This window comes from Bos mutus, chromosome 18 (assembly GCF_027580195.1).
Source record: "Bos mutus isolate GX-2022 chromosome 18, NWIPB_WYAK_1.1, whole genome shotgun sequence".
Classification (NCBI taxonomy): Eukaryota; Metazoa; Chordata; class Mammalia; order Artiodactyla; family Bovidae; genus Bos; species Bos mutus.
In genome coordinates this window covers 38425276-38452868 of record NC_091634.1, presented here as the reverse complement: position 1 = coordinate 38452868, position 27593 = coordinate 38425276, and the positions used below count along the sequence as shown (strand labels likewise).

Below are 27593 nucleotides of genomic sequence, written 5' to 3'. Positions count from 1 at the left end.
TCCTTTCCGGTGTTTCCCTACTGCTACCCAATAGAAAGCACCGAGGTAAAGGAAGGTGGAACCAGTACCTGATTTACCAATGGGAGCCCCAGATACTGCAGACATCCCAGCAGTGATTGGATCGTTCGGGGATAGGACACCGCCTTTCTACTTCCTGCCGCCAGAGGCTCCGGGTGCACTTCCGGCGTCCGTATGCCTCTTTCGGCGTTCCCTTGTTAATGGCCGCCGGCGGCTGCTGACTGGGACGCAGACAACCGCTGCTCACACAGGGAAAGTCTCCCTGCCTCCCGTTTCCCGCTCGCTGCTAGTGCCCGAGCTCTCCAGCATGTCCGTGGTGCCGCCCAATCGCTCGCAGACCGGCTGGCCCCGGGGAGTCACCCAGTTCGGCAACAAGTATATCCAGCAGACCAAGCCCCTCACCCTGGAGCGCACCATCAACCTGTAAGTGCGGCCTGTTCCTCGCGCGCGGTTCTGTCTGCATCCCCTTGGTCGTGAGCGCCCCTAAAGACTCCAGTCTTCTGGAGCGGCCTTCCCTTCCTCACCTTCCAGCGCCACAGAGTAGAGCCCTACTTGAGAGGGTTTTCCCTTTCCTGGAAAGATGGCTTGTTTCCATGTCCCTGCATTCAATGTAGAAAATGCTTTGAACTCATTCTTTCCCCACGTCTGTGGAGATAATCAGCCGCAAACCGTGGTGTTTATCCTTTAACGGCGCGTATATGGCATTTTGTGTGTTTTTATTTGTTGTGAGTAGTATAACGTAGGAGAAGGCAATGGCACCCCACTCCAGTACTCTTGCCTGAAAATCCATGGATGGAGGAGCCTGGTAGGCTGTAGTCCATGGGGTCGCTAAGAGTCGGACATGACTGAGCGACTTCACTTTCACTTTTTACTTTCATGCACTGGAGAAGGAAATGGCAAGCCACTCCAGTATTCTTGCCTGGAGAATCCCAGGGATGGGGAAGCCTGGTGGGCTGCCGTCTATGGGGTCGCACAGAGTCAGACACGCAGCAGCAGCAGTATAACGTAGTATATCGTTTTTGCCGTTTAGGCTTTGCTTTAATAGTAAGCTTTCGAGATCTAGCTATAATGCGCAGGCTTAGTCTTTTCCTCTGTTGCTTTATTGAGTGTGGGCTCCTGAATACATTTTATTTATCTGCTTAGGGCTGTCTGACTTTTATTCATCTGCTTAGGGCTGTCTGACTTCCCCCATGTTCCGTTACATGTTTTCGCCGCCGCAGCGACAGCATCCGAGCTGCCAGGAGGCCCCAGCTTGGGAGGGGGCTGGGGCTTTCACTGTAGATGGGCTTTCAGACCTTGGAGGTGGTAGTTCAGGCTCTAAGACGTGTCTGACTCTTCGGCGTCCCAGGGACTGCAGACGTCCAGGCTCCTCTGTCCATGGGATTTTCCACGCCAGAATACTAGAGTGGGTTGCAATTCTCCGGAGGATCTTCCCGACCCAGGGATCGAACCCGGGTCTCTTGCCAGGCAGGCGGATTCTTTACCACTGAGCCACCTGGGAAGCCTTTTCTGTCCTTGGAGAGGACCAAAATGTAGTCCAGAGAACCCATTGTGGGCTGCGTTTTACTTTTAACATCTTATTGTTTAAGCGCTTAAAGCCATTGCATTTCGAAGCCACTCTCAGAAGTAATCTGTGGCAGGGAATTGAAATTTGGGCTATGTCTTGCTCAAGAAATTTATCAGTATGCTTTTTCTTTTAAAAAAAAAAAAAAAATCATTTCTGAGAGTTTGAGAGGCACCATGGTGCCAAGCTAATGGAGGAAAATGAGCAGTTTATGTTGGTCAGTATTTAAAGGATGCAAGGATTTACTGATACTGGTGTTTTGGTAGGGAACATTAGGTGTTTCTCTACTTTATCTTCAAACAAATGAAATTTGCTCAAAAGGGATTTGAATTGAAAAGATGGTTTTGTTTTATTTGACAGAACAGGTGATGGAAATTCAGGTAATAAAAATGTTGGGTTTATGAAATCTGGAACTATACAAGCATACAAGTAATAGGAATTCCCTAGTGGCTCAGACCAGAGAAGGCGATGGCACCCCACTCCAGTACTCTTGCCTGGAAAATCCCATGGATGGAGGAGCCTGGTAGGCTGCAGTCCGTGGGGTCGCTAAGAGTCGGACACGACTGAGCGACTTCACTTTCACTTTTCACTTTCATGCATTGGAGAAGGAAATGGCAACCTACTCCAGTGTTCTTGCCTAGAGAATCCCAGGGACGGGGGAGCCTGGTGGGCTGCTGTCTATTGGGTCGCACAGAGTTGGACACGACTGAAGCGCCTTAGCAGCAGCAGCAGTGGCTCAAACAGTAAAAGTCTACCCGCAGTGCGGGAGAACTAGTTTCAGTCCTTGGGTTGGGAAGATCCCCTGGAGAAGGATATGGCAAACTACTCCGTATTCTTGCCCGGAGAATCCCACGGACAGAGGAGCCTGGTAGGCTACAGTTCATGGGGTGGCAAAGAGTCGGACACGACAAAGGGACTTCACTTAACTTCATACAAGTAGTAGATACTATATATATTAACAGACTTCCCAGGTGGCACTAGCGGTAGGGAATCCACCAGCCAGGGCAGAACAGGAGACACCATTTTGATCCCTGGGTCAGGAAGATCACCTGGAGGAGGAAGTGGCAACCCCTCCAGTATTCTTGCCTTGAAAATCCCATGGACAGGGGAGCCTGTTGGGCTGTGGTCCATGGGGTGGCAAAGAGTTGGATATGACTGAGCGACTGAGCATACACATACAAGTTAATATCTCTAGCTATTACACTAACATAATAGCATTTTAATTTCACATCACATCTTTAGAAAAATCCTCATAGTATTCCCATGAAACGGAAAAGGCTAAATGTTTTTGTTTTAAATGCGAAAGCACAGCTTCTGTATTACTTTCATTGGTTACTATTGTTAGTGCTCACAGTTTTACCTTACTTTACCTTGATTATTCGATCGTTTTGCATCAAGCCATTATGTCGAACTGCTACTGCTACTGCTAAGTCACTTCAGTCGTATCTGACTCTGTGCGACCCCGTAGACGGCAACCCACCAGGCTCCCCGGTCCCTGGGACTCTCCAGGCAAGAACACTGGAGTGGGTTGCTATTTCCTTCTCCAGTGCATGAAAGTGAAAAGTGAAAGTGAAGTCGCTCAGTCGTGTCCGACCCTCAGAGACCCCATGGACTGCAGCCTTCCAGGCTCCTCCATCCATGGGATTTCCCAGGCAAGAGTACTGGAGTGGGGTGCCATTGCCTTCTCTGAACTAACTTGGTGGAAATGTTTCAATTTTTGCTCCATTAAAGTTATGAGTTAATGGATTCGCAGTACTTTGCCTCTCCTGTATAATCACAGTATTCAGAAAGAATTGTTGTGAATTCAGTTCACCTGGTTGAGTAATGGCCTAAATTGAAAATAAGTTCTCTCTCCTCCAGTATATTTTATGAGGAAATATTGCATGAATGCTTAGTTTGTAGCAGGCACTAGGATTAATGCTGCGTAGACAGTGGTGAGGAAGTCAGGTGTAGTCCCTGCTTTACAAAGCTCACAGTAGGATGGGAGTACTACAGATGTGTCTGGGCTGGCACTGACTTCACAGCTGAACAGTCTTATATTTCATCTTAATGGCATCTTTTGATATGAGAGCTGGGTTTGCAATCGAGATGTATTAGAGCTATCTTTAATTCTAATTCAGGTGATGAGAACTGAATGTTAATGTATACAAAGCTTTTTTTTTTTTTTTTAATTGCAGGGCACAAAGTGCTATGTGGGGTTGCTGCTACTCATGATGAAGGTGTTAGATTTAGAATTGAGTGTACTGGGGAAGGTCCTAAAATCTTTAGAGCACCTTGGAAATAGTTTATTTTAGTTACTTTAGCGCTGCTTCACTTAGGCCTGGAATTTGGCTTCTGGGATTAATTTTTTTTTTTTACATTTTGGCAACCTTGATTTGTTCCCCTTCTAAGAATAGCTTAGTGGATTAGTTAGGTAGTTGTTGACTTCTAACACAAGGTGTTTTGGTAGACAAGATATGCTGGGGACAGGCAAATGTGGCCAAGGCATTCTTACCCAAAGGTTTATAATCAAAGGCTGCTTTCTGTAAGTCTTACGATCAAAGGGTTGCAAGGTGGTACCTGTGATGAAATGAGTTTTTAAACTATTTTTAAGGAAGAAATATTTACTAGGCAAGAAGAAAACTTTTCAATATGTTGTATTTTGAATTCTTGCTAAAGAAGTAGAGAATGTTTATAATTACATCTAGTCAGCAAAAGATTCAAATGAAGAGAAAGGAAGAATAAAGATACTGAATAGAAGAAATGCAGAAGGCTCAACATCTTATAAGGGAAAGAAAAGCTCATCTGAAGAAAGGTACCAGAAAACTCTGACAATAGTTGACGGGACAAATAGAAAATAAATGAGGAGATGATGGAAAGTGGTGGCTCAGTTTGTAGAAAAAGACATCAGGCATTAGCACCCATAATTAATAGAATTTATGATTAGATTGGTAGAGGAGCCCAAGGGCACATTAGCCAGGTTGACAATGTTAGCATCTAATACCAGAGGATTGCCAGTTTCTCGAAGAAGGCAATAGCACCCCACTCCAGTACTCTTGCTTGGAAAATCCCATGGACGGAGGAGCCTAGTGGGCTGCAGTCCATGGGATCGTGAAGAGTCGGACACGACTGAGCGACTTCAATTTTACTTTTCACTTTCATGCATTGGAGAAGGAAATAGCAACCCGCTCCAGTGTTCTTGCCTGGAGAATCCCAGGGATGGGGGAGCCTGGTGGGCTGCCATCTATGGGGTCACACAGAGTTGGACACGACTGAAGCGACTTAGCAGCAGCAGCCAGTTATTCAGATAGCCACTCCTCTATGCATTTAAGAGCTTTAAGGATATTGTCATCTATACTTGACCTCGACTTCTCTGGTGGCTCAAGCGGTAAAGCATCTGTCTACAATGTCGAAGACCCGGGTTTGAACCCTGGGTTGGAAAGATCCCCTGGAGAAGGAAATGGCAATCCACTCCAGTACTACTGCCTGGAAATCCCATGGACAGAGGAGCCTGGTAGGCTACAGTCTACAGGGTCGCAAAGAGTCGGACGAAACTTCACTTCCCTTCATCTATACTTGAGAGTTCAAGTAGGAAGTAACAGCATTGAGCTAATGAAAACTCTGGCTTTAGAGTCCAGAGAGCTAGATTCTAATCTCTGCTGCTGCTGCTGCTAAGTCACTTCAGTCGTGACCGACTCTCTGTGACCCCAGAGACGGCAGCCCACCAGGCTCCCCCGTCCCTGGGATTCTCCAGGCAAGAACACGAGTGGGTTGCCATTTCCTTCTCTGCTGTCTTATTAACTAGTTGTTTAACTTTTTTCAAATTCTTTGTCTCTAAGTGCAATATATATATACACTTTTTACCAAGGTTTCTTTTCTATGATTGGTGTCTGTCCTAGTAATTTATTGTCTACAGTTCTCAGATATCTGTCTTTGGATCACAGGTACCCTCTTACCAATTACACTTTTGGTACAAAAGAACCCCTCTATGAGAAGGACAGCTCTGTTGCAGCCAGATTTCAGCGCATGAGGGAGGAATTTGATAAAATTGGCATGAGGAGGACTGTAGAAGGGGTTTTGATTGTCCATGAGCACCGGCTACCCCATGTGTTACTGCTACAGCTGGGAACAACGTTCTTCAAATTGTAAGTGTCATTGGAAATGAACAACTTTGAGTAAGATGGCTGTTTTATGCAGCTTTAAAATACAGCTTTAGCTTTTAGTCATTTGTCTCAACAAACACGGCTGTTATTGGAGTCTTGGAAGAGAAACTCAAAAGCATTTTTTTTCCTCCATTGCAGTGTTCATTTATGAACTATGGTCTAACTAGAATGGCCTAACTAGAAATCTTCATGTTTCTGTGTATTGTTGATGCTAATGACTGAGCTTGAGACAAGCCCTATGAAACAAACGAGTCCAAGTTCAATTTCTAGATGTCTTTGTAGCATTACTGAGAACAACTGATTTTATTTCTTGCTTAGGATCAATAGTGTTTCCTATTCTTAAAATGCTTTACATTTTTATAGATGATTATTTAGTTTTCTCATTTAAGTTTATAAATCTCTCAGTATGTTTAGTCCACAACTGTTTGACTAGATTATACCAAAAAGAGTGTTCTCATATACTTAGTTTGGAATTCTTAAAAAATGCTGCATTCTTCAGATCTAGAGAATGTGGGTCCACTGCTCTCTCAGCATTTCTAGACTCCATTATCACTAGATAACTTCCAGAGAGAAAAAATCGGGATGTACTGGTTTCCAGCAACTATGTGATGTTTATGTTGTGGTACATATTTTAAGACTAGGGTTTGTGTACTGTGAATCTCGTGAATGGACATGAATTCCGTTTTCTAGCACATTCTTCCCCCTCCATTTGACATTTGTTTGCTTTAATTGCCTTACGTGACACCGAAATGTGTTACGAAGTTACTTGATAGAAGTAGTAATTATTGTGTTTTTCCTGTTAACCAAAATTGTTAATACAAGTTGAAAGCTGAAATTTTAACCTTTATACAGACCTGGTGGTGAGCTTAATCCAGGAGAAGATGAAGTTGAAGGACTAAAACGCTTAATGACAGAGGTATTTTTCTGTTTAACCACTTTGATGATTTCATTAATGCTCATCTAAATACCGTCAACTTAATGCATAGTCAGATTTTTTTATGCCTTGAAAAGGATGAGTTTATTTTAAATATTTAGTTTTCTGTAAATAAAACATAAATCTTAGAGTGTTAGTACAATGTTTATTTTCTGTAAGTTGAACTTATACTTTGTCATAGCATTATTTTCCATTGAAATAGTTGATGTAGCAATAATGGTTAATAAAACAACATTTACTGAGTATTGATTGCTAAGCAGTGTTCTAAGTGCTTTACATGCAATAATTTGTTTAAACATCATAATAGCATTAGGAAGTGGGTGCTGTTAATCCTGTTTTACTGATAAATTAGGGCACAGAAAGTGCAAGTAGCTTCCTTGATATTTTACAGCTAGTGTGTGGTGAAGTTGGAGATTTGAATGCAGGTAATTTTATTCCAGAGTAGGTGTTGGAATTTTGACAGGAGAATGATTCCTGTTACATACCTATTTTCATTTTTGCACATACCTTTTAGGCTTTGCCCAGGTTGTGCTACTTTTTAGAAGCTGTTCTAATGTCTGTCTCTAAAGACTTGGGGCTAGATGCATATAGATGCCGGAGGTTTTTGAGATTGTAGGCTGTTTCATTAATAAATAGTTTTCTTTCTTAGCATGCAACCCCCCTTAGTTACAAAACTAGTACATATTCTGTGCAAAATCCTTGGCAAATACAGAAAGGAGACAAAACTAAAACCTGTATTTCTTCCACTTTGACTTGTTTTTTAGTATTTCTAAAATGCAGTGTTAGTCTTAAATTTTGTGCTGTGTTTGAACTTTCATTTATATACGGTAGATTGAACCTACCTGCTTACCTAAGCTTTTTCTTATAACTCCACCAAAAAAAACATTAAAGGGGTTTTAGAAAGATAAAAGTCCAGTAGGTTGATGGATTGTAAAATGAGACGGTAACAAGGAAAAAGTGTTTGAAGGTAGAAGGCAGATGAGCGAATCATAATCGACTTAGCCAAAACCTCAGTCTCCCAGAAGGGCAGTCAAGGACCCAGCACTCTAGAACATCAGAAAAGCTTAGGAATTGGGGGTACTTGTGAAAGAGGGGGTGTGCATGGACTGAAAGCTGAATTGACTGGCAGTCTGCATAGGATTATTGATGTACCTAGATCATCTTCCCTACTTTACTTTTAGGCAAAGACTGCTGCTGATTAATTCTTGGTAGAGATTGAATTGGAAAACACTAAGCAATGAAAAAGTTAAGGAGGTGGGGAGAATAAGTGAAGTTACAGCCTGGATAGTGAGACTTCTACTAGGCTGATAGTGTTAACAGCTAGTTTATATACCCCAGGTTGAAAATTAGAGGGTTTCCCCACCGCCCTGGAGAAAATGGAGAGTTCCAAAGAATACTTTGATGATAGATAATATTTGGGAATCTCCCCAAAGAACTAGGGTAGCCTTGTCACTCATGTACACAGAGTTGTCAGTTAGGCAGCTTATTTTACCCTTAATTGCGAGCAGGTATCCAGTATCACCAGGCTTTTGGGGAAACTTCTAAACAGGAAAGAGCAAAAGAAGCAAAGGGAACTTAGCAGAAACAGAAAATTCAGTTATCAGTAGAATTATAATTAGTATTATTGATATGATAAAAGGAGACATTGTATCTGTAGAACAGTGTGCCATTAGAAAAGACTATATAGCCAACAAAAAAGGACTCATGAGTAATTTTTTTTTAAAGGCAGAATTAAAAATTGAGTAATAAGTTAAAAAATTGAGTTGAAATCTCTCAGAAAGTAGAACAAAAAGAACATAGGTAAGAGAAAAGGATCAGTATAAACTGTAGAAACAATAAGGACCTACTGTATAGCACAGAAAGCTATATTCAGTATCTTGTAATAACCTATAATGGAAAAGAATCTGAAAAAGGCTATATATATATGTATATGTATAACTGAATCATGTTGCTGTACACCTGAAACATTGTTAAGCAACTATAATTCAATTAAAAAATAAAATCTAACCTGGATAAATAAAACAGAGGAAAAGGAATTAGCAAAACAATAATTCAAGAAAGTTTCCCAAACCTAATCATTAGTTTTCAGATTGAAAAGACCTACTGGCCTTCTCTCTAGAAAAAGGGTAAAGAGAAAAATCCTGAAAGTTTCCAAAGTTGGGGACAAGGAATGGGTAGACCTGGGTTAAATGCAAAAACATTAAAGTCAGAAATGGCATCAGCCTCCCAGAAACAATACCAGAAGTTAAGTCATGGAGCATACCTTCATAAATCTGAAAGTACGTAGTGTCCATCTGAGACTTTTTTATCTAATCAAACTATAAGTCAAGTGTGCAGATAAAGTTATTTCCAGCCCAGCAGAGTTTCTATAAAGGTGATGTCTTTTATACCTTTTTTTAGGAAGCTAGTGGATGGAGGATATTCACCACTAAATGAAAGAATGAAGAAAGAAAGAAGGGACAGGGTTAAGAATATAGAGAGGATCTAATAACACAGGAGAGAAAACAAGGGAAGCCCTAGAATTCCAGCTGTGAATCAGGGCTGAGAGCAACTACAGATTGAAGCAGGATGATAGAAAAATGTCTCTTAGGAAAATAGAATAATATTTGAATTGAGAAGAAATTTAAACTTGTGGAGAATGTGGGGAATGAATTAGTGATAGTGAATGAAATGAGTATTGTCTCTGAAGGAAAGGATAGTTGTTCAAATAGGGGTGTGTAATTATAGTTTAATAAATGCTCTGCTGATTCACCAAGTCATATTAAATACTGAATGTTGATTTAAATACCGACAATGGGAGCATGGTAGAAGAGAAAGTATGAGTGAGGAATATGGTTTTAAGATCTAAATTCTTGTTCCACAGTAGAGGGTGTTAAATTTTTTTAAAGGTTTTTAAAAATGAAAAGCAATCAAGAAATGGTCATAAAAGAATATTAAAAATGTAACTATTAAAAAGTATAGTAGAGAGCTTGACAGATACTACCTCAGCCAGGTGATCAAGGTTAATATTTAATATCAATGATAAATCATGTTAATGGAATGTACCCCCTTGCAATGATGTGATGAGAATGAAACTTTACCTCTGTGATTTTCCTTCCCCAATTCCCTGAAATCTGAAATCTCGGTCTAATAGGGGGCATTCTAGAAAACAAAATACCTAACTCCTACTCCTCGAAACTGTGAAGGTTATCAAAAATAAGGAAAGTCTGAGAAACTGTCAGTCTTAGAGAAGCCTGAGGAGAAATGCAAATATAGTGTAATATCCTGGGTGGGATTCTGGAACTGAAAAAAAGACATTAGGTAAAAATGAAGGTTATCTGATGAAAATATGCACTTCGGTTAATAATAAGGTTATCAGTGTTGGTTCCTTGGTTGTGACAAATACGCTATCTTAATGTAAGATATTAATAGTAGGAAAACTGGCTGTGGGACATTTGGGAAGTCTCTTCAATCTGTAGATGCTCTCAGCTCTGATTCACAGCTGGAGTTCTAGGGCTTCCTTAGTTCTAGGCTTCAACTTTTCTGTAAACCTAAAACTGAGATAAACAGCTTATTTAAAAACAAGAAGAATGCTTTTAAAAACGAGGCAAATATCAGGGGGGGAAATGGCTAAGAGTTGAAAGTTGTAGCCAGTGGGAATGGTAAAATGGGACAGTTAACTGCTTTTTCTCATCATGAACTTTGTAAAACCATTTTTGGCCAATTAAAATGTGTAGAGCATAACTCTGATTAAGTTACGTTTAATCTTATACAGATTTATGGAAATGAAAACTGAATTTTGCATACTTATTTCTATAGCTTGGTTAGGTGGGTGGTTTAAAAAAGCTATAGTTGATTCTAGAAAACTGTTCTATGCCGTTGGTTGATATAGGTAGTTAATCTTTGATTTTCAGTGCCAAGGCATAGAACAGATGGGTTGGTCCTCCATCATTATGTTGATGCTAGCTTGCCAGTTTTGAACTAATAGTTTATGTCTTGGGCAGAATGACACAGATAAATTGTAGAAAGGAAATTTATATGGGAGCATATTAGCTATTCATCTCTATTAGGAGTGCTGTGAAAAATACCTTCTTCACTGAAGAAGGATATTCATTGGTATGTATATTTAGTTTACCGGCTCTGACATTTCTTTTTGACAGATATTGGGTCGTCAAGATGGAGTCCTGCAAGACTGGGTTATCGATGACTGCATTGGCAACTGGTGGAGACCAAATTTTGAGCCTCCTCAGGTCAGTGTTCAGTTATATTTGCTGGACATTTGGGGAAGTAGGAAACTGATTTAATTCTAGCCATTTAGAAAGTTTGTAAGAGAATTTGACTTGAGATTTCCTTTTTTCTCTCATTAATTTAAATTAAAAAATAAAAGCCAAGCATTTTTTCTTTTAAAGGAAAATTTCAAATATGTACCAAAATAGCATAGTAAAAGTGAACAAATCCCATTAGCTGTCACTCACCCCCACCAATTAGCTCATGGTCATACTTCAGCAGTCCTATTCCTTTTGACTGCTCCATCCCTGCTGTCCACCCTTTTGTTGTTTTGAAGCACGCTCTCCTCATTGGATCTCTCTGATGCCAGTGTGCATGGTTTTCATGATCATGTATGGTACCTCCAAAGCCTGAGACAGCTAGCTGTCTTGATTCATTATACCCTAGGGATTACTGTAGTCGGAGGACTGTTTAGGTCCCATTGGGATGGCACAGTGGGAATAGGCTTTTCCAGTTAGGTAAGAGTTGGACAGACTCAACTGAATCCTGGCATCATTGCTTAACTGTATCATTCTGGGAAGGATACTTAGTCTCTGCACAAGTTTCTTACAGAAATGGGAATGCTGATAACCTCCTTTAGGCAGCCTCTGTTTTTATCCTCCTTTCCCATTATGCCTGTTTTTAGCACTTTTTAAATTCCCCTGCCCTCAAATACTTCAAAAAGGAAAGTAGGCTTCTCTGAATATATTATGGGGAGATGCAGGAGAGGTTTCATTATGTGTGCACAGCAGCAGCAGAAGAAAGCTTATCTTAGGCTTTTAGAATTCTTTGTGTAAAATTCTTCATTCTCAGGTAGCAACCTTCCCTCTGTACTTCTCTTTTTCCTTTGCATTCTTCAAAATATTTTCTCCATTTTCACAAACAATTTGACTTTGTTCAGCTGACAGAGACCGCTCATCCAGTGTTCTTGCAGCATTGTCACATGTGGGGTGTGTGGCAATTGTGGGGAGAAATTTCCTGTCGAGCACCTTATTGTATTTAAACTTTTTATTTAGTAAACATGGTCTGCATCAGGATTCTAGCAAATTTAAATTTGTAATGATATGTTTTTAAAAGACAACTTTTATTATAATTATTTATGTCAGACTTCATTGTGTTTAAACTTGTCAACCTATAATTGTTTCTGTGACTGAATCATTTACTGCTTGATATTTTATATTTATTAAAGCATATATTTATTAGTTCATCTGTTAGGTACCAGATCTGTTAGGTAAAGGGAAAACTAGAAAGGGTTCTTCTTCAGGGAGTTTACACTGTATTAGGGGATAAACACGTAATAAATAGATGAAGCCATGGTGTACACGTTCAAATTCTATTGGGGTTATAAAGAAGTTGGTCTTCAGGCCTGATACTTGAGCTTAAAGTCTGAAATGGGAGAAGTTGGTCAGTGGAGGCATGGGAGGTGTCAGGGATGGCTTGGCAACTACAAATTATTCTCTTATTATTTTAGTATCCATATATTCCTGCACATATTACAAAACCTAAGGAACATAAGAAGTTGTTTCTGGTTCAGCTTCAAGAGAAAGGTAAGTTACTTTGTTTTTGAAGGCAGCCATCTAAAAACTTCTATAGTGTAATTTCAAGGATACCTCTATTTGTGGTTTTTCCTCAAGTTACTTGAATTTGGGAATTTATTGTAAAACTAAAAACACATACCATTTTTATCCACAATTACCTAGTTTTTCTTGGATATGCCAGTTATGTTACCGGGGAAGAGTAAATAACTGGAGCCAAAAATATCAGGTTATAGTATTTTTAATAACTTTAGCTGCTGGTATTAATTTCACATTGTGATAAAATTTTAGGAGACAGATGAATTGATTTTTTTATAATAGAGTCTTTAGCTCTGTTGTGCACATTAACAACTAATTACTCTGATTTTTGGTACTTTTAAAATGGAATTCAAAATAAATTAGAATATCAAGAGTCTCTTCTCCTTTCTCCCAGAGCCAGCACTCATAAGGTGCTCTTGGTTGTTAACAGCATGGATTTCTTTAGAGTCCATTTCAAAGCTGTGACTGACCTTCTCTTAAAAGACACAATCAAAATGTGTTAATGAGAATTATTTTTTTCCTCAGAAGTTTCTCAAATGTAAAATTGGTGATTACTAGTGAAGCAGAAGCAGTGATTATACAAGGAAGTATAGAAAATGAATACTGTTTTTATTTTAGCCAATAAACACTGTTTTTGTTTTAGCCAGTAAACACTGTTTTTGTTTTAGCCTTGTTTGCAGTCCCTAAAAATTACAAGCTGGTAGCTGCACCGCTATTTGAACTGTATGACAATGCACCTGGATATGGACCCATCATTTCTAGTCTCCCCCAGCTTTTGAGCAGGTATGGAAAGTTGGGCTTTTTGTGTTTGCTTCATCTAAACTGGCGGATTTAAAATAATTGAAGCCACTTGAGGAGGGATAGTTCATAAATTTTGGTCTTCAAGGACACTAAGACAGTAGATGGATCCCTAGGTCTTATGTAGATTAAGCCAAAGATGACTGTGTCCTCAGACCTTAAGTTGCAGCATGACATTCTGGTATTGGTGCTTCTGTTCTTTTCCAAATCTGGTATTTTCTACAGGTAAGTTTGAAATCATCATAAAAGAAGAGATGGTAAAATCGTAGTCGACAATGTATAATAAATGTGATGGGAGTTATGTATATGAAACTGTGGAGAATTGAATCTCTTGTCGTAATGAGTATTCTCATTACTCATTGGGAAATCTATTCAGGTCCAAGTTGGGGCATGTAGGATTGAGTCCTGAATTTTTACATGGAGTTTATTTATTTATTTTTTTAAGGCAGATGGAGTGATGAGAAATGTGTGTTGTTTTGTTTTTTAAATTGACTTATGCTGGTTGAGGTCCTTGTCAGTAACAGATAGGACTCACAGAATAACATAGTGGTTAATAATATGGATTCTACAGTCTGTGTGTGGATTTGAATTCCACTATCATTGCTTCCGGGCAGTGTGGTCTCTAACAAATTATTATACCTATTTCTTCACCTGTAAAGGGGGTGGTAGACCCAGCTTCAAAGATTTATAAGGACTAGGTGAAATAACATATAATAAAGTGCTCAGAATAATGCCAGGCACCTGGTAAATGCTTAACAAATGTTACTTTAAAAACAATTTCAGTTGTGATCTTGGCCTTCTGTGAAAGCGTGTTAAGTGTGAAATTGGTCTTTCTGTTCTGGCACTGAAGTCAGACTTCATCTTTTGTTCCTGTGCTTTGGTCTGTTGATGGGTTATACATTGAAGTATGGGATATGAAAAAAGAGTCATGTTACTCATTTATTTAAACACTGTAAGGTAACAGTAATTGTGCTGGGTGGTCAGAATACAATGAGGTATAAAAATGTTTACTTCAAGGAAAGTGGATAATCAAACTTACACTATTAGAATTTTTTTAAGTTATAAGTATTCAGCAGCATTGAATGTAAGATATGACAAGTGGAAGAAAAGGGTGTCTATGTAGAAAATGCCCAAAATATCAAGGGAGAGTTTAAATGTCCAGATAAATTTATCTAATGTAGAAAAAATGTAAATAATATTGTTTTTAATAAAGATATTGTTCTTTTTAAAATTCAGGTTCAATTTTATATACAACTGAGTTGCTGCACAGCAGAGAAGTAAGAGAAGCCGTCTCTGTGAGCACAGCTATACACAGTGTAGAATAAACGTCCCTGAAGTTTTTTTGATGTTATCTCTTTCCCAGTCCTGAAATTAGCACCTACTTTCTATTGTCTGAATAGTAAAGTTAATATGAAAAGCTAGATTGTGCTGTAAACAAATGTGATATTGTTTAGTTTACTTTTGGTTCTACACAAATATTTTTTGTACAACATTAAAGAAAGTGGACTTCTTTCTATTTGTTTTTTTGTTATTGTTTTGTTTTTTAATTTCACATTAAACTTGTAAAATTCTTACAGGTGAGGATTCCTTTTCCCCAACTAGACAGGTGAATGTTAAGATATAATGGCTGATTAAGGTCAGTCAAGCCTTAAGCGAAGGCTTAAGTGGGACTCTTTGCTCTGATACCATTCTTGGGGGTATACTCCCAAGACCATGTTGTAGATTTTTGTGATGAGGATTGTCTGTTACTTTGGGGAACTGCATTTGTTTGATTGAATCCAAGGTGCAACTGCTATACCAATTTTACACTCTCTACGAGTTATATCACAGCAGAACTCCAAGTGTATTATTGATGAGTACATTTTGTACCAGCGTAGCTAGACCTTATTTCACAAGCAACAGACGTTAACCATACAGGAAACTGTTAAGATTGACCTGGGAGTTGGTATAAAAAGAGGTCCAGGGCTCAATTAAACACCCCCCCCCCCCAATAAGGGAAGTATTCATTATCTGTGCTCTTGTGAAATTATGTGTCTTAATTATTTTTATGGCTGTGGTGAAATGGTGATCTGTGAAGGAAGTTTCTAAAAGTGGGTCTGTTAGGTTTTGAACTCTTGGATTATAAAGTTTGTTATTTCAATTAATGTGGAGTTATAGCCAATGAGATGAAAGTTTGGTTTTAAAAAGTGACATAAAGCCTTTTCAAAAATATTTTGGAATAATCAGAATTAGATTTTGTCAGCCTAAGAGAAAAATACCAAATTTAAGAATCCTAAAAGCACAGTTAAATTAGGATCAAATTTGAGGGAATAAAAAAAAATTCTTAAGGCAAAAGAATTGGCCTTGTTATTTCTTAATAGTACATTGTGTATGCCTTATTATAAACGGTTGATTGTAGGTTTAATGTAAAGGAAGTCTTATAAGATGCAGCTACTAAAATAGATTGCTAGTTATGTTTTTCATAGATAGAAATGAACTTTTGGTTAGTTGTGCATCTTTATGGTACTGATGACAGAGCTAGTCTCCTAAATATTGGGTGACGTGAAAGATACATCCTATATTCTTCCTATTTAGGCTTGAGAAAATAGGCTTCCTATTTAGACCGAGAGCAACTGAGCAATTTTAAACATTCAACTAGGTGAGGTCCTAAGAAACCTTCACACGGTTGTGAATCTAATAGTGGCTATAACTGTGCCTACTAATAGGTGAGCATCTGTCTCCCGGACCAAAAATGACCAGGGATCGCCTTTGAAAGAGCCTGTTTCTATGGATAGTCCCCCTCCTTCAAGTGTAACAGTTCTGCTGTTCTGCTTCACATTCACATGTTTCTAGCTAACTGTAATTTTACTGTTGAGCTCACTGATGCATCCTACAAGATTGGGGAAGGCAGAGATGGACATGGCTCAGTCTCCAGCCTACCTTCCATAATTTTTTGGCCTCCAAATTTCTGGCCTCCAATTGGAAAGCTATGGTGACCACTTTGAGGTGTGTTAGCTCATGCCCTTTGGGGAAGGTGAAGAGAGGCAGACTTTTTTGTGGTGTGATTTGAAGTGTTGTCAGTAAGGAGTGTTAGAGTTGAAATGTCATCCGATTCGAGGCCACTCATGTTCTTTTGTAACTCAAGCTTTGACCTAGAAATCCTTTCTTGATCATTACTTCCAGTAATATAAGTGCTTGAGTCATCCATACTTTGGGGCTTACGTGAGAAAAATGGTAAGCTGGAGTTACTAACCTGGAATATATAAGATCTGATTTTGAGTTAAAATTCATAATTCAAACACATTTTAAAACTTGTTTTTGAACTTGTTATAGTTGTATCCCAGTGCTCTCGTTAGGTTTCCTGATGAAAATAGAACTGGGGAAGTTCAAATTTGATGTAGTCCATTAGAAAGAGGGTACAGGGTACTGTTTAATTAACACTTTGATATGTAAGTTCTTATCATTTCTTCAAGAACTAACAGTCTTAAAATGTTCATTCCAATTCTTTACATAATCAATACTGACTAGTTTTAAATGACTTATATGTTTGAATGCCTTGTTTTCCAGGTTTGTTTGTAAATGAAAGCCTTCTTTTGCATTGTATAATTACAATATATGTCATGATCTTTTCCCTGAGTAAGTAGTGCATATCCTATATAAAACTACTAAATGGCATTGGAAAGTATTCAATAGATTGAGGGGAAAAAAATAAAGTTTTACTCAAATGTTATAAATCATATTTAGGATTGACATCCCTTTGAAGAAAAGCGAAATTTGTGTTTTTTTCTATGTGATGAAGACTTATGGTTTTTTTAATAAGTGGATGATACTTAAAATAGCATAATGACAGTTCTGTGTTTGAATCCATCTTTTGACAACAGTTAAAAGATTTTTTTACTTTTTATTGTTGTCTTCCCTTGTAATTATTACAGCATTTTGTGTTGCAGTAATTCCTTTTTTATGTTTAAGGGTTTTGTTGAATTAGTATTTTATTTGGATCAAACATAACCAAACTAGTCAGTCTGTTTTCTTATATGTTTAGTCAGAAGTGAGAGGTGGAGTTGCTCAGATTCAGCAAACCAGCTAGTCATTCACTTAAAATTCCCTTAAATAGTGTGACTCTTATGCTTTCAGTTTTTTAATGCCTCTTCTTTAAAGTACCTGCTTAGTCACTTGAGATGAAATGCTTGGAGTACCTTTTCCTCCTTGGAGTTCCTCAAACTTGATGTTTTCACTCATTCATAGTGTTTGGAACAGTTTATGCCCCTCAGTAAGACCACTTCTGAGAGCGTGAGATTTTGCATATTGCATTTGCCAGAAGAGGCTTAGTGGGCTTTGACTTTGATATGGGTCAGCTTTTATAAGTGTAAGGTTCGGCTTCCCATAATTACTCCACATGTTTTACATCACTCATTATTTGGGTTAAACTGGACTCATTTGAAGCTATTTGCTTTTGTTAAATACATAATGCAAAGCATAATACTATAATTTGACTTGAGCCATAAAACACACTTTAATATTAGCTTGTATTGTATTTATCTAGCTTGTTTTGGGGAAAAAGAAAACTAAAACCTAAGTCTAGATTAAGCCAGTTAAGATGTAATTGTATTTTAGTGTTGGATTGTATTGTGAGACTAGAGTTAAGTTGGGAAAATGTATCATGTTCTGTTAAGGGAAAGATCAGTGCTTTAAAAACTTAAACTTTGGTTGCTGTGTTCACATCATAGTGTACAAGAATCATTTATAGTTTGGCTTTGAGAATTATTCTGGCGTTAGGTTTATAGAAAAATGTATAAAAGAAACTGAAGTTTTGGTTATATTTTTATAATTGTAAAGTTAAAGTTTGATTAAAATGTTCACTGTTCTTATTTTATTTTATTTTATTGTCATTTCAATAAAAAAATTAAAACAGAATGACTCTGACTTTTGTGTGTGGCTACTAACCATAGTGTGCCATGAGAAATCCTGCGTGATTCTTTTTCAGTATCATTGGCCAGGGGCCATTACATTAGGTAAGAGACAACTTGCGTAACAGCAGGGACCTGGAGACCTGGGACGTCTGTGTTGCCCTCCGCTCACATTCCTCCCTTGTGTGTTGGCAGTGGTCTTAGGCAGATTCAGTTTCCTGTGAGGTGAAAGGGTCATTTTCTGCAATGTTTAAGGACTTGGAACTTGAAGACTGGCATTTATAAGTAGACATACAATTTTGCTAACTGTGTTATATCATTGGAGGTCTCAGTTTCCATAGAGTATTGACTTCAGTTTTTGTTTTTTTTTTCTTTTAATCAGATTTGCTTGAAGGTCATGATGGTCTGTGACACCATGCTTGCTACTTCTGTAACACTTTGTAATTTAATTCCATCATTGTAATAGTAACTCAGAACTTGAGAATATGTGTAATAAAACCATAGCCTTGAACAAAGGTTGAACAAACCTGATAAACTTATTGTGAAGTTTTTCTGAAAATTTTACTACTTGTATATTTTACAGCAGGCACCATAGAGCTATGAAAAATTATGAAACAAAAGCTACACGTTGTAATATTCCCATTAGCTTACTTTTTTTCCCTACAAACTTGACTTGGTTATTTTTTCCCCTCTGCTGGATTCAGTAGTGGAACACATTGGTCAAGCTAATGAAAACACCAACAGAATTCTGTGGGCAAACACTGAAGGCTACTGGATTAGATGAGGTTCGTTTCCTAGGCTGTTCAGAACCTTAACACGAAAACTACTCAGCCTTTCTCATGGCAGGGTGAAATTCAAATGAGGTCATGGATATAGAAGGATTTTGGATATTAAAAAAAATGAAAACAATAATATATCTAAATAATGAATCCTCACAACTCTGGTTTATCTAAATGCTACATTTATTTCCTTTAAATCAAACCAGATCAGAGCCCCCATCCCATAAAGATGGCAAGGAATTCAGTCTCAGTCATTATTGGGAGTAGGGGCCTCCCCAAAGTCATAAGAATCCAGGAAGGATAAATGATAGTCTGAAATGAAGGTGGAGGTGGGGAGACCACTAGCTACCATCATGGACTCCATGAATATTCATCCAATTGGCTCCCTGTCACACAGGCCTTAGAACCAGATGATGCAAGTGGCCCCTATGCTTATGGTCCAACCTTCCAAGGCACACTGGTATTCATCCCTCTGAGTCTTGTTTCCTTTCCTGCTCCTGTGATGATGCAGGAAGCAGCACCAAGAACCAAGAGCATTGGTTGACTTTAGAAAATGGGTTCTATCCTTGGGGAAAAAAAAAATCCTTGAGGGAAGGATGTGCAAAGCCTGGCTACCTACTTGGAGTGGGTGAGGATAAAATGTTGGTAGAACAAATACTAATTATTACCCTAGTAAAATGTCCAGACACCAACATCTAAAATCTTAAAATGCAAACAAAAAATAACCTTATTTAGTTGGGTTAATGTCACATATTCTCATTGAATCTTCAGAAATTTCAAGCTTCTGAAAGCTTAATATTTAGACTTTATAAAATTTTGTTTAGTCACTAAATCACATCCGATTCTTGTGACCCAATAGACTGTAGCCTGCCAGGCTCCTCTGTGCATGGGATTCCCAGGCAAGAATACTGGAGTGAGTTGCCATTTCCTTCTCCAGGGTATCTTCCTGAGCCAGGGATTGAACCTGCTTATCCTGCATTGCAGGCAGATTCTTTACCACTGAGCCACCAAGGAAGCCATGCTTATTATATAGTCAGAATCAAATGTTAAAAGCTACTATTAAACACAATGTCATTCCAGAAAACAGGTTGCCTAGTTTTAACACTTAGTAATGCTTCTCTCAAAATACAATTCAGAGTATAGCACTTTGAATTCAAGATGGTAGAATATTGTACCTTCAGTTCAGTTTAGTCACTCAGTCGTGTCCGACTCTTTGGGACCCCATGAATTGCAGCACACCAGGCCTCCCTGTCCATCACCAACTCCCGGAGTTCATTCAAACTCAACGTCCATCAAGTTGGTGATGCCATCCAGCCATCTCATCCTCTGTCATCCCCTTCTCCTGCCCCCAATCTCTCCCAGCATCAGAGTCTTTCCCAATGCATTAGTCAGCTCTTCGCATGAGGTGGCCAAAGTATTGGAGTTTCAGCTTTAGCATCATTCCTTCCAAAGAACACCCAAGACTGATCTCCTTTAGAATGGACTGGTTGGATCTCTTTGCAGTCCAAGGGACTCTTGAGTCTTCCCACACCACAGTTCAAAAGCATCAGTTCTTCAGTGCTCAGCCTTCACCGTCCAACATCCATACATGACCACAGGAAAAACCATAGCCTTGACTAGACGGACCTTTGTTGGCAAAGTAATGTCTCTGCTTTTGAATATGCTATCTAGGTTGGTCATAACTTTGCTTCCAAGGAGTAAGCGTCTTTTAATTTCATGGCTGCAATCACCAATCTGCAGTGATTTTGGAGCCCCCAAAAATAGAAGTCTGACACTGTTTCCACTGTTTCCCCATCTATTTCCCATGAAGTGATGGAACCAGATGGCATGATCTTAGTTTTCTGAATGTTGAGCTTTAAGCCAACTTTTTCACTCTCCACTTTCACTTTCATCAAGAGGCTTTTTAGTTCCTCTTCACTTTCTGCCATAAGGGTGCTGTCATCAGCGTATCTTAATAGCCCATTAAGATTTGACAAGTTTGGTGTATATTTTGTAACTGTATTGTGACTTAGATTGAAGGTGGATTGTAGGATAGTGTGGTTTAAAATTTATGGGGGCTCAGATAAAGTAGAACATTTACTTCTGTGGAAAATTACAATCCCTTTTTCAAAATGAAATTTTAATTTACCAATACAATTGGAAGTTTAGCATTTTAGTCAAATGGCTGCAGATAGAGAATCAAAGGGCATTGAAAGTATAATCATACAGATCTCATATAAAAAAGTGTGTGTGTGTGTGTGTGCGCGCGCGCGTAGGCACTCATCCTGCCTCCCTGGTAAAAGCCAAACTGTTGTGTTCATCACAAGGCCTTTAATAGAATGTTTCTAAATATTGCAAATTGGATAGTAATACCCTTGAGCTGAACCATCTTTTGTTTTCTAACTAATAAACGTTTAGCATTAGATTAGGCATGAAAGAGACCTTGAACATAATTTAGTCTTTTGCCTTTGAAAGTTTGTAAGATTCGACAAATATTTGCTGAACACCTACTCTGCATCAGGCACTTGTAAAGGCCTTGGAGATACAACAAGGAATAAGAGCCCCCAAGGTAACAGTTTTGTTCCGTAGCTCTTTTTTTTTTTTTCCTGTCTTTTTTGTTGTTACAGCCTTGTTGGGCTATAATTTACATAATTCACCATATAACTATACAAATAAAGATTTTTAGTATATTCAGAGTTCTGCTACAGTCACCAAAATTTTAGAACATTTTCATCACCTCAAAAAAAATCCATGTTTAGCTTTTATACCTGTTTCCTCATCGCCCTATTGCTCATCAGTCATTAACTTACTTTATGCTTTTGCCTATGCTGGACATTTCATATAAATGGACTCGCACTATGCAACCATTTGTGTGTATGCTTACACTCAGCACATTTTCAAGCTTTGTGCTTGCAGCATGTTTCCCTACTTCATTTTCATGGCTGACTACTATTCCATTTTAGGGGATTATCCCTTATTTATCTATTCATCCCTTGAGTGACATTAGGGTGGTTTCTAACTTTGACTGAATAACGTTGTTATTGACATTTGTGTGGACGTTTTGTGTGGTAGTGTGTTTTCATTTCCCTTGGGTATACCACCTAGGAATGGAATTGCAAGGTCAAATGGTCACTCTTAGGTTTAAACTTTTTGAAGCGCTGACATCACTTTCCAAAGTATCCGCACTATGTTACATTCCTACCTGATGTATGAGGGAACACATTTTTATTTCCTAATGTTGAAGCTGAAGCTCCAATACTTTGGCCACTTGATGCGAAGAGCTGACTCATTTGAAAAGACCCTGATGCTGGGAAAGATTGAGGGCAGGAGGAGAGGGGGACGACGGAGGATGAGATGAGACGGTTGGATGGCATCGACACAATGGACTTGGGTTTGGATGGACTCCGCGAGTTGGTGATGGACCGGGAGGCCTGGCGTGCTGCGGTTCATGGGGTCGCAATGAGTCGGACACGACTGAGCGACTGATCTGAACTGAAATCAGGTTCACTTTAGACTTCGCCGGGTGTTACTAGTGAACAGCAGAAATTTTATTTGCGAGGAATTTAAGAGTGTTGATTGATTGTCCTTCCATGGGGCCAGGGCCTCTGTTATTCCCTAAGCACTGTCTCTTCTTTCACCACTTGGGAAGCTCCCAGGCCCACAGGGAGGCTCTGGGGTAACCTGCTTACGGGGAGGTAAGGAAACAGGACAAGTGGCCGGACGCTCGGTGGCCCGGGTCCCCGCGTCCCGCGGATGGGCCCACGCGGCCAGCGCTCGACCGCCCGTCAGCGCCGTCGGGCCTGAGTGACGCTTGGCCCCGGCCCAGGGCGGGTGCCCTGAGCGTCCGCGGGCCAGGCCGAGCTAGAGTGTCGGCGGAAGATAATGCTGGGTGCTGGGCCGCAGGGCCTGCGGCCGGGGCCTCCGCCAGCTAGGCGGCAGCGCGACCGCTGGGGGCGGGGGACCGAGGCCGCGCCCCCGCGCCCGTCCCGCCCGCACCCTGCTGGGGGCGGCGGCCAGCCCCGAGCCAGCCGAGGCTCTTCCGCGCCGGCAGGGGCAGCAGCGGGAGCGGCGCGGGGCGGAGCGGCCAGGAGCGGCCCGGCCCGGCCCGGCGCGGTGGCGGCGGCGGCGGCGGCAGCGACGCCAGAGCTCGTGGGCGCCGTTCGCGAGGCCGCCGGGACCCGGCCGCAGCGCAGGGAGGCCTGGGGGCTGGAAGCCGCCGCTGCCGCCATGCCGCTGCTCTTTCTCGAGCGCTTCCCCTGGCCCAGCCTCCGCACCTACACGGGCCTCAGCGGCCTGGCCTTGCTCGGCACCATCGTCAGCGCCTACCGCGCTCTCAGTCAGCCCGAGGCCGGGCCCGGGCCCACAGAGGCGGAGCCGGTAACGGCCCCGGTGCAGCCAGATCCGGCCGCGCTCGTCCGGCCGAGCGCCGGGGGACCCCGGGCCCGCGACGTGGCCCAGTACCTGCTCTCGGACAGCCTGTTCGTGTGGGTGAGCGAGGATGCCGGGCCGCCGAGGAGGAGCGAGCGGAGCGGGGCCAGGGGTGGGGGCCGCCATGTCACCCATTATCTGTGGGGGGCGTGGCTGGGGCCGGGGTCCCCTCCCTCCGGGACCCCGGAGTGTGAGGCCGGGTGGGGCGGGGCCCCGCCCGCGTACGCGCTTCCGTGGGACCCGGTGAGGGTTGGGGTGTGGCGGTGGGGTCGTGAGGGGGACCGGGTCCCCGGGGGCGGGTCGTCTTTGAGGGCCTGAGGAAGGGACTTTGGGACGGGGTTGGGGAGGCGCAGGGGGCGGGGCGCAAGGGAACGCGGCTGCCGGCCAGGGACGGGCGGGGGGAGGAGGTGGGGGAGGGAGGTGGGGGAGGGTTGGGAATCAGGGGGGAAAGTAAAATATGGGGGGCCGAGTTGGGGTTGCGGAGGGACCACCAGGAAGTGAACTGGAAGACCTCAAAGAGCAGTCAGTTACCCGGAGTTGGGAAGGCTTTTCGGACGCGGTCAGGCAGGGAGACGCGTTTCACGTGTAGAGACAGAATTTCAGATGTTGAGCATAGGAGAATTTTGGGCATCTGGGTGTGTTTGGACGTTGTTTGGAGAGAGACCGTCTCCCACAGCGTTTTTTTTTTTTTTTTTTTGTTCTTTGTTATGTGACTGTCCTCTTTGAGTGGACGTACAACAAATACAGACTGTGCTTCCTTTCCTGCTGCTTTTACCTGGTGATTTCATGAAAGTTTCCTTTGATGTCTGAAGGCAGCCAAAACATCTGGAGTCGAGAGATGTCTCTTCATTTTAACTCAAGGTTTCTCCTGCTAGTGATCCATGTTAAAACAAGGTTTCCAGTTTGTCTGCCAGTGTAAGATAAGCAGCGTTTAGGAGGCATAAATGCTAGTTTCACTTATTAGAACAGATAATTGCAGGCGGGCAGATCAACAGTATTTTGGCTAAAGAACTTGGTTTCCACCTTGGCCTTTGAATGCCTCATAGAAATCCCACAGTGATCAGAAAAAGTTGTTCTGGGACTAAAGTCTGTCCCTAGGGTTTGCTGTGGTGTCTTGAGTCTTGTCTCCTCTAAGTTCCCATTTCGGTTGAGAGTTGGCTGTAAATGACTGGGATTAATATTACAAATATACAGAATGATATACAGCTCATTTGTTGTAATTAATCCCACTGTGCCTCATCAGGAAGCAGTGGGATTTATGAATTCTGTGGGTGTAGATTAAGTCTCTTGGTCCTTCTGATGAGATTAGTAGAAGGCAGGGAAGGGTGAGGTTCCCTTCTTGCACTGCTGTGTAAAGCTGAACCTTACAGTAGGGAAGAAGGGAGAAGAGAAGAAACTCAACCCATGTCTCTTGTTTAATGTCTGTTAAACCTAGATTATTAAAAATCTGTTTTTTGCATTTTAATTGGCAGATAAACAAAGTAATGTGAAGAGTGCTTTTGTCAAATGTTGAGATTATAATATAGTCTTTGATATATATATATATTTAAGTATAAGATACAAGTAAGCCTTTGAGATGGAACTGCTATAGTGTTTAACAACTACTAGTATTGCTTAATCAGAGAAGGCAATGCACCCCACTCCAGTACTCTTGCCTGGAAAATCCCATGGACAGAGCAGCCTGGTGGCCTGCAGTCCATGGGGTCGCTAAGAGTCCTGCAGGACTGAGTGACTTCACATTCACTTTTCACTTTCATGCACTGGAGAAGGAAATGGCAACCCATTCCAGTATTCTTGTCTGGAGAATCCCAGGGACAGAGGAGCCTAGTGGGCTGCCGTCTGTGGGGTCGCACAGAGTCAGACACTACTGAAGTGACTTAGCAGCAGCAGCAGTATTGTTTAATGATTACTCCCCCTTTCCCCGCCCCCCGCCCCAGTCTCTTTGTACAAAACTCATTCCAGTTCCAAGGTTAGCACCTCTTCATAAAACATTACATAAACATAAAACATTAAAGCCTGTTGATTTTCTGTGAAAATTATGATTTTTAAGAAAATTTCCTTTTCTTCCCAGCTTTTTCAACAGAGATCTTGCCTCCAGTGAGTTTATGATTTCTTCCTCTCTGTGGATGATTTTTTTTCCTTTCTCAGTTGGTCTTGCTGCTGGTCTTCCATCTTTCCTCTGTGGTTTTCACACTTTCATCTTGGCTTTCCTTGGTTCCTCAGACCTTCCATGTGTGCATTATCAGTTTTCCTCATCGTCCATTACTTAAGTTTCTGCTCTAGTAGCGGAATAGGAGTTGCAATCTCAAAAGCCTTCCTCTGAGACCTGCCAGATAGCATAATTAAGTGAATACAAGGTGGAGTCTTTATTAAAATGGACCCTGGTTTTTTTTTTTTTTTGCCCTGCCCAAGGACACTCATTGAGTTTTTAAAAACCAAGCAAGACAAAAACAATCAGTTGATCTTTCTGCCAGTTTGTAAAATCCTGCTAGCTATTATTTTGCATATTCATCTCTAAAACTTATTTTCATAGGGCACAGTTTAGATGAATATAGCTAGGAATATGTCTTCATTCTAATTAATGTCCTAGTGATTTTCTGCTCGTTAATGGTTGAGAAACTGATCAGGGAGAGGATGGGGTGATCAGGGAGAGGATGGGGTAGGGGGTGAAGGTCAGGTTATGTAAACCTTGCCTGCTCTATTAAGGAGTGTGAACATTATTTCATGGGCAGAAGGGTTTCAGTGGGAGTGGAGGGGAGAAGGGGCTGTCATGATGAGACGATTTCTTCAGGGGGGGACCTATGGCAGCAGTGGGGAAGATGGATTTATGTAGAATGGGAAGAGGCTAGGAGATGTAGTGACCAAAGACTCCAACTCTGAGCAGAGCTCTCCCGGTGGCCCTCTGGCATGGATATTGAGAACAGGTTTGAGGGGAGGTTCTCAGTGTTGTTACTCTAACAAATACTCAGATTTGTCTTGATTGTTTTTTTCTCTATGTCTTTCTAGAACTTCCATTCCAGATTAGGTTTCGTTTTGTTATTTATTTCTAGGCTAATTTTACGTTGTTCAGATGTCCATTCCATTAAAGCATCTCCTGATCCTTTTCCGTCCTCGTTTGAATTGTTCAGGTGTCTCTGGCTTTTCAACTTTGCTAATCTTACTCATTAGTTTCATTACTTTCTCCTGGTTTTTTTGTTTTTTCCTGTTCCGTTCTGTTTTTTTTTTCTTCCACTTTTATTTTTGCTTTTAAAATGGTAAGAGCAGGAAGTGATAAAATAGAGAAATAGAAACATGGAACAAATTTTAAGGTTCTGACGATTTAATTAGATGCAAATAGAATAGCTGAAATAGAAATGTCAAAGGAAAAAGTCATCGAAAATGAAAATGGATAAAAGAGAACTGGTCACTGAGAGCAGAGATTAGCAAACCTTGTTTGCCTATTTGGCCTATTAGCTAATATTGGTTTTTACATTAAAAAAAATTTTTTTTAAAGGAAGAGTATGTGACTGAGAGCATGTGGCCTACAAAGCCTAAAATATTTGCTGTCTAATAGCCCATTAGAGAAAAAGTTTCTGACTCTTGCCTTAAAGAGCCCATCTTCACATAATTATACACTTTGAGAACTGAAAGTAATTTGCTAGGTTTGAGTGTTGATAAGATGAATATTCCAAAGACGAGAGAAAAATGTTAGCTCTAGAAATGTTTGGGGCAACTTAAGAAAAAGACTAAACTTGTAAATGATAGGACATAAGCCTAAATAAACAACCCAAAAATACAGGAAAAATCTCTAGAGTGAGGGGGAGGAGATAGCTGTTTAATTGCTTGTTAGATGTGTGCTATGTGCTTTATATATGTAATCTCATTTATTTCCTCGATGTTGTGAAAAGAGGAACACAGTTATCAGTGTAATAAGGAGGGGAATGCATTATTGGCATTTTATACTTGTCACTGGGGGCCTGCAGAAAAGTAACATCCCAGTGTCGTGGTCCGTCTCTTACCCCACGTCCAAGGTAAGAGAAACCCAAGTAAGATGGTAGGTGTTGTGAGAGGGCATCAGAGGGCAGACACACTGAAACCATACTCACAGAAAACTAGTCAATCTGATCACACAGACCACAGCCTCGTCTAACTCAATGAAACTAAGCCATGCCATGTGGGGCCACCCAAGACAGGCGGGTCATGGTGGAGAGGTGTGACAGAATGTGGTCCACTGGAGAAGGGAATGGCAAACCACTTCAGTATTCTT

At 40.8% G+C, this 27593-nt stretch overlaps 2 protein-coding genes across 2 annotated transcripts in view; both read left to right on the top strand.

Annotated features, from left to right (window-relative positions):
- Positions 1 to 180: 180 nt before the first annotated feature.
- Positions 181 to 18171, top strand: NUDT21 (nudix hydrolase 21). The gene is made up of 7 exons (XM_005899866.3): positions 181 to 441; positions 5506 to 5706; positions 6577 to 6640; positions 10798 to 10887; positions 12375 to 12450; positions 13146 to 13260; positions 14512 to 18171. The coding sequence occupies exons 1-7, from the start codon at positions 326 to 328 to the stop codon at positions 14531 to 14533; spliced, it is 684 nt and encodes a 227-aa protein (XP_005899928.1). The 5' UTR covers positions 181 to 325; the 3' UTR covers positions 14534 to 18171.
- Positions 18172 to 22936: 4765 nt separating this feature from the next.
- The window catches only part of AMFR (autocrine motility factor receptor), a 48143-nt gene continuing 43486 nt past the window's right edge, over positions 22937 to 27593 (top strand). The window contains exon 1 of the mRNA XM_070388406.1: positions 22937 to 23407. Within this exon, the coding sequence (XP_070244507.1) occupies positions 23147 to 23407 (261 nt within the window). The 5' untranslated portion in view covers positions 22937 to 23146. The remainder of the gene's footprint in view (positions 23408 to 27593) is intronic.

Excerpts from the sequence above, each read along its gene's own strand:
- NUDT21 (XM_005899866.3), top strand. The coding sequence starts at position 326 with ATGTCCGTGGTGCCGCCCAATCGCTCGCAGACCGGCTGGCCCCGGGGA. Across the intron at positions 442-5,505 it reads CTGGAGCGCACCATCAACCT|GTACCCTCTTACCAATTACA; the intron begins GTAAGTGCGGCC and ends TTTGGATCACAG. Across the intron at positions 5,707-6,576 it reads GGAACAACGTTCTTCAAATT|ACCTGGTGGTGAGCTTAATC; the intron begins GTAAGTGTCATT and ends ACCTTTATACAG.